Source organism: Phodopus roborovskii, unplaced genomic scaffold (genome assembly GCF_943737965.1).
Source record: "Phodopus roborovskii unplaced genomic scaffold, PHOROB, whole genome shotgun sequence".
NCBI lineage: Eukaryota > Metazoa > Chordata > Mammalia > Rodentia > Cricetidae > Phodopus > Phodopus roborovskii.
Window position 1 is genome coordinate 2,784,045 of NW_026126721.1, and position 13,125 is coordinate 2,797,169.

General features: G+C 40.2%; 1 protein-coding gene across 2 annotated transcripts in view; it reads left to right on the forward strand.

Moving 5' to 3' along the window:
- Arhgap6 (Rho GTPase activating protein 6) overlaps window positions 1-13,125 on the forward strand; it is a 480,929-nt gene that overhangs the window by 244,257 nt on the left and 223,547 nt on the right. The window contains exon 1 of one of the 2 annotated variants that reach the window (XM_051174898.1): window positions 12,347-12,668. The exons of the other annotated variant lie outside the window; for it this stretch is intronic. Within the exon in view, the coding sequence (XP_051030855.1) occupies window positions 12,624-12,668 (45 nt within the window). The 5' untranslated portion in view covers window positions 12,347-12,623. Of the gene's footprint in view, window positions 1-12,346; window positions 12,669-13,125 lie in introns of those variants that run through there. 2 annotated transcript variants of the gene reach the window in all.

A 13,125-nucleotide genomic window follows, 5' to 3' on the forward strand; every position in this document is an offset into this window, starting at 1 on the left:
TCCATCTGAGACTGAAAATACCACAAGTCAAATATAGATTTATGTGTGCAATATATTTAACCTACTAGCCCCTCTAGCTAAGGAGCATGCTACACTGTGCAATGATTCTTGTTTTGTTTTTGTTTTTTGTTTTTTGTTTTTGTTTTTGTTTTTTTTTTTACCATTACAGCAAGACTTAACAGGGGCCCTTGCTGGCTGTTGCTGGCTGACCTTAAGAATGTACTATGTATTTCAAGTCAAGGAAAGATTTTGAAACTGAATGGATCATTTCTACTTAACGAGTATCACTTTCTTCATTTGTTTTTGAGATTATAATATCTTTCCCTTTCCTTCCTCCATTCCTTCCCATATCCCACTCCTTGCTGTCTTTCAAGCTCATGCTCTTTTTCATTAATTGCCATTATATGCACTCTCACACACACACATGTGCAAAGCACACACACACACACACACACACTAAATACAACCTGCTCAGTCTGTATAATTTTGCTTACATGTATGTTTACAGGGCTGACAATTTGGCACTGGACTAATTGGCATGTTCTTCCCAGAGGAAGAGTATTTTTCCCACTCTCAGCATTCCATAGTTGTTCTTTGTTAGAGTTGAGGCCTCATAGCATGCCATCATGTTGGCATAGCTATTGATATCATCCCTGTTCACTTTTGAACTATAATGAAGTAGGAAAACAGCAAGTCAAATGATTGTAAATCAAGGACAATCTGTACCTACACAACATATACCACATACTCACTATCCCACCACACACACCAATTCTGCATCGGTGTCATTCATTGTGCAGCTTCTGTGAATATCATTTGAACTTTTGCAAAGGATGCCCTATGGTGTTCAGAAACAGTTTCCTTGTGCACAGAAGGAGCAGAAAGTGTGTGGGAGTTTCTAGATATACATACAGCAAACACTATCTTAAACGAAACCAAAATAATGTTAGACTAGGAATAGAGCCCAATGGTGGAGTGTTCCCCTAGCATGTGTGAGACTATGGGTTAAATTCTCAGTACCACCTCAAATGTGATGATTGACAAATTGATGAAACAGACAGACTTTGTGTGTATGATGAAACGATCAGTATATTAGGCCTATTTGTGTTAATTCAGAAGAACTCAAGCTCATTAGAGGTATTTCTATGGATTTGCAGCTTTGGAATCTGCCTGACCTTAAACTAAGTGGCGAAGTGGTAAATAAGGTTGCTGAGGCTGCTGAGAAATGCCTGCAGTGTGAGCCAGCAGCTCTGATACTTCAGAAGATTTCCAGCCTCTGAAATGGAACAAGTGTGATGTGGGCAAAGATGCCAGATAAAGCAGTCATCAGCAAGAACAGCAGAAATGCAGAGGCCAAGCCCAAGGAGCTTGAGCCACATAATCTGGAAATACATCTAGATGCTGCAAGCTTCTCCCATGTTGAGGGCTTGGGATAGGCCCAGAATAATAAACAGCCTTTCTAGTTTCCTTTTTTAAAAACAGTGTAAATATTTCAGGCCATCCTGTACTGATCTTTTTTGGAGTTCTGCTCAGAATGTCTCAGATCATTTTATTTGAACCAATTCCTTCCTGGGTGAGGTGGGGCTGGGGAGATGCTTCCACTGGACCTTATTTTTACATTAGGTTTGATGTATAATCATGAAGATCTGAGTCCAGACCCGTGGAAAAAGCCAGGATTGACTGTGTATGCCTGTAATTCTGGTGCTGTGGAGGCAGAGAGAAGCCAGCCAGCTTAGCTGGACTGTCGAGCAATAGGTTCAGTGACAGACCCTGTGCAAGTCAGGAAGATACCAGATGTGGTTAACCTCTGGCTTCTACACACATGTGCTTATTTCCCCACATGCATATATGTCCTCAGACATAACCCCTCTCTCTCTCTCTCTCTCTCTCTCTCACACACACACACACACACACACACACACACACACACACACACACACCAACTCTCTGGTTCATTCCTCAGCTTCTAGGGAACAACACTTGAATGTCTCCAAAGGATTTTCTATGGGTTCTGGAACAGCTTTCCACAAGGAACAGGAAATTCTTAAGAGTTTCTGTCATTCTGGGACATCCCCTTGACCATGGCTGGTGGGAGGAAAACTATTAAGTCAGAGCTCCCTTGGCTTGAAGAGGAAGAAACTCTGGGATTTCTTTATACTCCAGATCTCTCATCAGGATCAAACGGAGTTTGTGATAACACTAGGCACCATCACTGTAGTTGACCTCTTCCACTTCCCACCCCTATTTCTATCCTTACAAGTTTCTCCAGAGAGCACATTCTTTGAAAATCACCCCCATATCAGTCCTTGCCCTATCATGTTTCTGGGTAACCTGAGGAAATATGTAATGACATAAGTAAGATAAAGAAATAGTACAAGACTTTGCCTTCAGTTATCATGGAAAGGGTAAATGAAAGAATGACCTCCGTGAAATGACTGATGGCAATCTTCAGCCTTGGACCACTCAGACTGAGCTAGGAAAACAGGAAACAGGTGAGAAACATTGAGAGATCTTACAGCTGACAATCATCTAGGGAAATTGTGGTGTAGTGAAGCATCTCCAGCTTCCAAGTTCAGTTTAAGTATTACCAGGGAAAAAGATAATAGTGAAACCTACCTTCCTTCTCTTTGTCCACTTTCCTTCCTGCCACAGAATTCATATCTCATAAAACTCACTCATTTAAAGTAAGCAACTATCCAGTTCATTTTAGAACATTTTCATGAGCAGTAAGAGAAGCATGGTACGCTAGAGCTTATTAACTTATTAACCACTTGAGTGCCCTGTCCTCGGGAGCCACAAATGAACTCTTGGTCTGTGTTTATTTATTTGCTTGTGTATTTTGTATAGATAGAATTGTATAGCATATGATTTTTGCTGATGGGCTTCTTTCACCTGCCATCAATATCCCAAGATGTATTCAAATTGTATCATGTAGCAACACTCCATATCTTTTATGGCGAAGTAACCTTCTGTTGAGTAGACAAATTTCCTTTTTTGTTTATATATTTTTTCTTATTTTACATATCGATCCCAGTTCCCTCTCCCTCCCATCCCCCCATTCCCCCACAGGGCCTCCCATCCCCCATCCACTTGCTAGGGAATTCATCAGCTAATGAACATTTGAGTTGTTCTGATTATTATATAATTCTGCTATGACAATTTATGCATCAGCTTTCATGTGGATATGCATTTTCATTTCTCTTGGTTATATACTTAAAATTGATAGTGCAGATACAAAGGTTTCTTTCTTATCTCCAGCCAAAACCCAAGTCATCACAACTTCCACCCTTGGTTTTTGTTCAATCTTCTCTAGAAAAAGGAACAAAGACTTTCCTTTCTTACACAAGACATCCCTTCAAATCATTCATCGTTGTCTTCATGTCCTTCTTCAACTTTTACAGATTGACTCTCTTCTGTTCTTTTAATCATTCCAATGCAGAGACGGTACTTACAGGAGTAAAAATTATGGACAGCTTTGAAGTTGTTACAGTATCTGGTATGATGTACAAAACAGCTTGTTTTTGTTCCAAAGCTAATGCTTTCCCATCAGCAACAGTGAACTAGTGGTGGATTATTTTTAATTTTCCAAGCTGAGGGGGAAAATATCACTTTCTAGGTATAAAGGTTCTTCAATAGATGCTAACAGGTTTTCCCTTGGAAAATCACAAAGACTGGTCAATTCATACATACATTTATCACTTCTTAACATGTTAATATGTAAAGATTCTTTGTTTCTGAAAGAGAAAAATAACATTTTGAGAACTTTGAAGAAATCATGTGCCCTGAAGACAACTTTTATTGTCACAGGAAAGTGAAATCAGTTATTTAGTAGGATCTGAGTTCTACTGAACTGGGTTAAATGTAATTTTCATAATTTTTCAACAACTATCAGTGGATCTGAGTCTTGCTGGTTTGTCATATGCCTAGGTATATTTTTATATCTTTTAAAACATGATATCCAGGTCTTACGATAGCTTCCAGTATTGGCTCATATTACCTGCTTGCCCTTGCACAAGTCTCTTGACCAAGGACAAGCCTTTGTAAGCATCATTTTCTGCACCTCCTTATCATTTCTGTGCTTCTCAAACTGTGTTGTACATAGAGATCTTATTTGAAATGTCAATTCTGAGCTGGTGCTTAAAGCTATTCTCACCAGTGTGTTTTGAGGGCTTTCTTCACAGTAGTAATTTTAAAACCTACATCCAAATGTGTGCTGATGTCTGTGTGCCTGAAGGGCATTCTTTTGATTACTAATTAGCCACTTGTGCTTGGACCCTTTCCTTTTGTACCATCTTCTGCTGAAAGGGAAGAAAATCTTTAATCTTCATGTAATATATATTTTTTCATATGTCCTTTGTGTGGATGCAAAGAAAGATGACAACCAAAAGCAAAGTAAGGAAACAATTCCAGTCTAGATTCTGATTTATTAGAGTTCCTTTCACTAAAACAATTTCTATATAAACTACAATTTCTCATTCTCTATGCTATGGATATTTGTGGCCAGACTATCTTTTGCTATGTGTGTGAAGCTGTGTCATGTATTCACAATCGGATACTGAATAGCATTACTGGCACCTGCACACTAGATGCCAGAAGCAGCTCTTCCTACTTTCAGGTTGCAACAACCCTAGCTGCTTCTCCATATTACAAAATCCCCCTCCCCCCGGGGGGTGTGTGCTAATTCACTCCTGTTGTGAACCATGATTCTAAAATGTGATCCACAACAAAAGAATTAAAGAAATCTTTGTTTCCTTTGTTTGTTTTTTGTTGTACTATAAGGCAAGAAGCTGCTAAACTATTGATGCTCTGACCTTGTATATTAAACATTCCTCAGGATTCAGGAATGCTCTGGCCCATGTATTTGTTGGATTAATGGGCTCCAGATAGGTTAAGTGTCTTGGCAGGAGAGGGGCATTTTGTTTCATTTTCCTCGTTTTATTAGATGCCTGACAACAAAATTTTAAGGTTGGCCTCATATGTTCTCCTCGTTATCATAAAAATAGATCTCTCATAACATAGATTTATTGGGGGAGTACCACTACATGTGAAAATGTTTTGAAAACTATAGTCACCACAGTAACACAGTGTCACCTTTTATACTACTGTTGGGCCTAGAAACTAAGACATTTTTGAGGTTACAAAGTTGTTTTATTTGGAGAAATAACCAAGTGCTCTACAAATGGTTCTACAAATGGCCAACCAATCTGCTGGCATTCCATCAACCTGCTATGTTGTGTGGCTCCCAGGTGTCAGCTCAGTTATACTCTTTTACAGTGTGAATGTTTATCCTTGGGTGGTGCAATACATACTTTACTAGGAGTAACAATGGTTTTGGTAGGAGTTAGACTACTTGACTTTCTTATAGCTATGAAAATTTTCACAGTCTCAGCAATCTTGGTATTGTGGGCTAAGTCATTCTTCGTGATGAGAGTTTCCTTCTCTTCTTTAGCATGTCTTCTAAGTTGTAACAGACCATGGAAACTCTAGTCATTGCCAAATGTCCCCTTGGGAACAAAATTCTCTTCAGCTGTAACTCACTGACCAAAAAGATAGGGGGAGAGATACTGGTAATTCAATGAATTAGTATGACTAATCATAAAACATAACAATTAACTTGAAACATGCTTGGTTTCTGTGCAAATTGTTTTGTGTCCAACCTTCTATTTACAGTTCAACTATACTATATATTTTGTGTACACAACAACACTCCTCTTGAATAAAATGAAAGTAATTATATTTTCCTCACATCAATGCGATGAAGATCCTATTTGTTGTTTCAACACAACCCCTGATTTAGGTATTCAATAAACAATGGAATCAATGTTATTTAGAATAGTCATTCTATGACTCTAGTGGTGTCACAACCTTGGACATTCTATAGAGTTTGGGCACTTGAGACACCATGCCAATGAAGAAAGTTTAGGATTAGAGAAAGAAATATAATAACAAAGATTCTGGCTATAAATGAAAAGTCATTTTCTTTTCATCAACTTATGTTAATTATATATAATAGCAGTCTTAATTATGACCTTTCATACAATTTAATCATATTAACCCTTCCTGTTGTCCCCTTCCCATTTCTGCTCATCTCCTTTCTCCTTTTACTACTTTCATATCTTTTTCTTTGTTCCACCTCCTGCTCTTCTTTACCTAATGGGTTTAATTAGAGTTTATTTTTTGTTTGTTTTTTTAATGTGGATGAAGGGTTATTAAAAAGAGCATGATAACACAGTAAGGGGAAGCTCACAAGACCTCAAGCCTAGACAAAGAACTGTAAACTCCATAGTCATCAAGTATTGCTGAGAGTGGGAGAAATAATCTACTCCAGGGAAGAATACACAAATTGGTTATCCAATACTAAATAGTCAGCCCTGAGAACATACATACAAGTAACATTAAAAGACTGAGCTGGTTATAGTTATGCAGTTAGGAATATATATTAAAGAGAGGGGTTTTGGAGAGAGGAAAGGGAAGGGGGAATGATATAATTATATTATAATTTCAAAAACTAAAATATTACAGAAGAAGAAAAATGAGGAAAAGAGCATAGGCAACTTATCACTGTCTATACCACTAAAGAGAATGTCTCTTGCTCTTCCAGGAATCATTGACTGTCTATAGATTCTATGTGAGGGTTTGGGCCACATGAGTCCCTCCCCTCTCCATGAGAGGGTTTTGGCAGACACAGTCTTGTGCAGATCATGGACAGGTAATTGAAGTTGCTGTTAGTTCAAGAGCACAATGGCCATGCCATTTCTTGATTCTTAAGCTGCAGTTTGGAAAGGCATAGCTGGAGGGATTGTGTCCTCTCCTTTTTTGATTCATGACCCTTGAGTAGAACATCTATTTTAGAACCATCTCTCTGTGGGTTCTTTTAAAGGGCATTCTCCTGGGACCCTTGGCACTGAGTAGCAATTCTTCAGTGAACATATCAGATAGCAAGTACAGTAGAAACAATGGTACCTTAATGGAATGTATTGTAATTGTTGATTTACCCCAACTCTCCCTTGTTTGCCTTCTCCCCTGCATTCTCAGGTTATCATGTTACTGTCCATAATTGACACATAACTCTGTGATGTTCTTTGTGCTGGTGATTGAGACCACAGACAGCACCTTGAGATTATGCCAAAGTCATGTTCCTCTCTCTAATCTCCCCCATGTGATTGCAGCATCAAGTATATTCTTGGGACCATTAGGAATTCTTCAGGCACTAGTCTTGGTCCCAGATCTGCTTTCAGGCTGAGGGTTATATCTTTAACTGAGTTGTAGGGAGGAACAAAGGCCTTTTGTTCTTCTTTGGATCCCTCCTAGGGATTTAGAAAGTGGAGTAAGTAATTGTGACTATAGAGCAAGCTGATCATTCCTGAAGTGACACATATGTTTACAATTTTCTCTTTGAGATTGACACCCCTACAAGTAAGTTTAACTTCATCCAAATGAAATGTTCTTTATCTAAAACACACCTAGTGTCTCATTTGTTCCTGCTTGTGAGTGGGTGAAATCAACAATGGCATTGTTGATGCCAGGGCCCCAGCAGAGATGGAAGGCTCTCCTTTAATTCCAGGAGACATGATTTTGGAAAAGGCAGCATGAAGATACTTCCTAGTTCTCCTTCCATATCCTGGGGTTTGGTTTCTTTAATTTCATTTTTGTAGCTCTGTGAGAAAACCTAAAAGAGAGTCAACTCTAAACTATGTTCAGCCTTTATATAAACTGTGTTCAGTCTATTTATATGGCAGAGTAAATAAAGCTTTTAATTAATACAATCCATTTGGGAAACTGTGGGGTACTATTCAGTAACATTAAGCTCAGTCATGCTTATAGCCCAGCAACTCTATTTCCAGTTCCTTATCCTGTAAAAAGGCATGCACGTATGCACATGTGGGTATATATATAAAGATACTAAAGCTATGTGATTTTCACTAGTCTTAAATTGGAATGACCATAAATGTTCATTAGTAGTCAAAAATATAAACAGTGGTAACCACATGCCACACAGCAATGGGAATGACAGGCTACAGTGACATTTAACAATATAGATAAACCTTCAAAAGTAGTATTGAACAAAAGAGGCTGGATATAGTTAAACCACATACATATGCATGTGTATATGTACATACATGTAAAGTTAAATGACCCTAACATTTTTAGGTGCTTAGCTTCCTAAAATATGGTTGCTTTGCACCAATTCTGATTTTGAGTACTCCTGCATCAAGGAACATTTGTCAATATTTGGAGACAGTTTTGGTTGTTATGTTTGGAGGAGGACAAATAATACTAGCATCTAGTGGTAAATGTCAGGGGGGTGCTGCTAAACATACTATAGGACACAGGGTTACTCCACAACAAAAAATTATGAATACCAAAAGTCAGTGGCACTGGATTCAAGGAACTATGGTGTAAAGGGGAAACAAGGAAATGAAGTCAATCAAAACTAGGATAGTGTTGAGGCTAGAGAGTTGGCTCGATGGTTAAGAACATTTGCTTTGAAGCACTCACATGGCAAATAACAAGCATCTGCAAATCCAGTTCCAGGGTATCATATAACTTTTTCTGGTCACCACCATCATTGTACACACATGTTGTACAGAAATACATGCAAACAAAACACCTATACACATAAAATAAAAATAAACAAATCATAAGACATAGGAGGATGTCTTCTGCTTCAGGAAGAGGGTGCGGTTATGAATCCAAGGAGATGAGGCAGTTAGCAGCACTACATTCCTTAACTTGGATGAAAGTTAGATGCAGAAATGTTCTGTAAAAATTAGTTGAGTGATACCTTAAATGGTATTTTTTTCTGTTTCAAAACAATAAACTAATTTAAAGGACTGGGTTGTCAGGATAATAGGATGGAGGGGTATAAACATTGGATTTGGGGGCAGGAATACCCTGCTCAAATAGATCTCATATAACAGTGATGGAGCTAAGCACACCCAGGTGTGTTCTTGGCTCCTTTAAAACCCTACAGTTTAATTTGCTTTCACAAATATAATTAAGGTTTTCCTGAGAAGCAGTAACTAATCACCCTTGAGTTTTTACCAAATAGGAAAAACTTAATGTACAGGCAGTCAGACTCCATTTTAAGTTAAATGTTCTGGGAGACAAGAGTAAATGTTCATAGTGCCATGGTATTTTGGGGCAGGGATGCACGGGCACTCTACTATTAACATGGCACACTCATTTTCTCTCGGAGATGATGCCGTTAGAGTAACTTAGAGAATATTTTTGAGTCTCCTCTGGGGAGAATTATAAATATAGAGAAATTTATTTTTAAATGGAAGCAGGCCTAGGGCTGTAGCTTGGGGGAGAGAAGTACTTGCTTACCATGCACAAAGCCCTGACTTCCATTCTAGTGCCACAATAAAAAGAAAAGGGGATGTTAGTCTAACAGCCCTTAATGAATAAGTGGATTGAAGTGTTGTTCCCTCTTGTCTCCCACATTATGCTAAATGATCAAATATGAGCTTTGAAACCCCATGCCACAATAAAATACAGTTCATCTTATCCTGAGCAGTACTGGAACATATGGGCTGATGCACTGAATGTATGGGATGAACAACTGGATTTGGAAAAGTGAACAATGAGGGAAGATACTCACAAGTGGAGATTCAAGAGTAGACCTTGTGATGTAGTTTAGTAGAGATAATTTGTGAATTAAATTATTACATATGTAACAGACCTCTTAGTGCCATGCATAATCTTCAAGGTCCCTTTTTGTGACTTGAGCCTTAAACACATGGACTGAGATTTGAATAAGCAAATGATTTTATGAGTTGTCTTTCCTGGAGGACTAGCCATTCATCTTCTTAAATGCTTGTCCTAATGCACAAAACCCTTCTGTCATGGGGTATGGGAGCCATCACACTTGAAATTTTCTTGGCAATTTAATAATAGCACTTTAGAAAGAAATATGTGGAAGACACAATTCCTGTCTGAAATATAAGTGCACAGATCGGGAAGCATGAAATTTTTTATTTCTACATTATCAAGGTTATGATACAAGTAAGCTCTGGGACAAGCTAATTTTTAAAGATGGCTTGATCAAAAGAAATTATCAAAAGACTTCTTTGAAGTGTTTTATTAAGCAGAAACTCAATGATTCTTGTTTATAGTATTGATAGTGTAACATTCCTCAAAAAAGGAGGCTCAATTAAAACTCTGAGCTTACATGACAAAAGAAAAATTCCTGAAGCCAGAGAGTATCTTGTCTGTTTGAAACATGCCCTTACTTTGAGATCTCAAATTCATGGCAATCCTCCTGCCTCAGCCTCCCAAACTCTGAGATTACAAGCATGAGCCATTATTTCCTGCTTGAGAATACATCTGGGTAGAAAGCAGTGAAGCAAAAGTCCCTAAAGCAAGCATATCACAGTTAGTCCATCCCATATCTCATTTTTATACACACATCTGCCCTAGGCCATGGCAGTTGTGAGTCTCTGAAGGGTGGGAGGTTGTAAAGTGAGCAGTAGTTCTCTACTTTCTTGGAAGACTTCCTTTTAAAGGTTATTTTCAGTAGCATATAAGAATGAAAGTAAAAGGAGAGAACTTTAGTGTGTCATTTGCACAGCCCTGCCTGGACATGTTTATGCAGTAAAGCCTCTAAACTAAATGGGTTAAGTCTGTCCTCCCCTTTCAGCCAAGGATTAGGGGACTTGAGCAATGCAGACTGCAGGGAGAATAAGACACAGACAAACATCTGAATGTCTTGCTCATAAGATAGGCAACATTCTTGCGGCAGATTTCAGTTTGAGAAGAGGCTTGACTTTAAATGTATTTTATATGTTTTATGACAATGTAAAATATGCAGTGGAGGATGTAAATGGCACAGTCTGTTGACCTCTATGGTGAAATGGCTGTTTATACACAAATATGCTCCAGTAACCATTTTTCAGATCAAAACACAGACCTTCTTTAGCACTCCCCAATCATCTGTGCTCCCTTTCTAGTCTGTTCTACATTCTCCATGTTGATAATTGCTATTCTGATCACCTTGGATCACATCTGACTATTTGTGAGTAGAATTCTACTGTCTACATAGCTTACAGATGAGTTATATGCACAAGTTTACAAATGTTTGTACTATTTCCATTGTGTGTAACTATACCTGAAAACATGAACACTACTGTACATGGTGTGGTCACTTAAATTATTCTCTATATATGCACAAGTGGAGTTGTTGCATGAGAAGGCAGGCATGCAGTCAGCTTCCGTCTAACTGTACCGTTTTCCAGATAGCTGGGCCATTGTGAAATTATCTATTGGTAGATTCTCCAGAATTTGTGCACCGTTTTGTGCACGTTTCCACAGTTCCACAATGGTTTTCAGATAACTGTATGTCTGTTGGTGAACAGGCCTGTCCAAATGAATTTTACAGGGACCACATCCTACTTTCCTCTCCTCCTTGCTTCTAGCACAGGTCTGGCAGAGGGTGTTTCTATAGTTCACTGTAGTGGGACACTGAAGCACTAGCATAAATCATCCACAAATCCACTTGCCACATCACAGCTCCACTCTATCCCCAGAACCACTCCTACCTCTATCTTTGTCTGCATTTCTCTCTGAGGAAACTTGGTGGCTTTTGTTTTTAACGAGGTGTTTTAAAGGACACGTTTCCATGGAGGGATTTTAGAGCAGATGCCAACTGTATGAGTTATTATGCAGTTCCAGTGTGTGCTAGAAATGAATTGATTTACCTGGCAGTATTTGCTGTTAGTGTTCCTCTTTTATTTCTAAAACTTTGCAGATCTGTTTTCCCTGTTGGCACCTAAGAATCAAAACAGAAGATAGCTCCTTGTTCAACACTGCCCCTTATCCTGCAGTGTATGCTCAGATGCAGCCGAGGTGCAAACTCGCTCTTGTAACAAATTCTCTAGGACTCGCTCTTCGGGCTTCCCTACACTGCCTGGCTACTGCCAACTCTCTTAGCCTTTCTGGCCCAGCCTCCGAATTATCTTCCTATCATCAACAGGTTCCAGAGACAGCATTGCTTAGATCCTTCCCTCGCTCATGAGGTCTTTGAGGGTCCCAGCATTTTGAGGCTCAGACCAAGGCTTTCCAGAACCCTCAACTCCTTTGAGACTGGTGGGAATCACCTTCCAGCAACAAGCGCCCAGCTCCTTCAAAGTTAATAAAAATTAATCTCTGTTGGAAACCTAAGCAATTCTCAGAGCAGGTGTTGAAGCCCCAGACTTTGGTCTAGGGGTCCAAGGGAGGAGCTAAATGCTAGGAGGCGGGACATTGGCCAGCCTGACACCTGTCTTGAGAGACCTCAGTGGCTGCAGCCTCAAACAGCTGGCAGTGGCCACTGCCTCAGCAGGGACCCGCCAGGAGCGGAAGGAATTAAACGCCCGCCCATCTCATCAGACTTGGCCGCTCCCTCCTACCCCTCCTCCTCGCCCTCCCCCTGCTCGCTGCCTCCTCCTCTCGGTCCCCACAGGCTCTGCCTCAGGACTCGGTGCCAGCGACTCTCTGAGACAAGCTCGGGCTCAGTGCGCACAGAGCACAGCAGGGCTGACGCCCAGGGCTTGTTCTGAGATGGCAGTGAAGTAAGGGGACCTGCGAGAGACACTGCGACCCTAGACTGAGCTGGAGAGCCTGCTGCTACTCCAGGCAGGGACATGGGGGACCCGTCCTACAGCGAGAAGCCGCGACTGCACTACGCGGTAAGTGAGTGTCCGGGCAGGCGCGGAGACGAAAGGGGGCGCCACTTGGCAGGTGAAGAAGGGGACTGTGTGGAGATGATGGGATCCCTAGCTCTCTAGAGGTCTTTTTGGCTGGGAATCGGGTGTGCCAGGTACCTCACCCGAAAGAGCCACCTGCTCCAGAACTCAGCCATGCTCCTCAAAATCTGCTCCAGAACTCAGCCATGCTCCTCAAAATCCCTAAGTAAAGGAGTGCGTGCACTCAATGTCCCTGTTCCCTTGACTTGAACAGTGGTCACCGAGTCCACTACCTGGGGCTAGACTCCATACCTACCTTGCTGCTTAGGGCTAAGATTTAGGACTTCTGGGGCTTGGCCAGCTTTTGGTCAAATATAATGGAAGGACTAGAAATGAGCTAGATAGAAGTGAAGGGTACCCACTAATCTGGATGTGTGGCAGTGGAGTTGCTGGAGAAGTG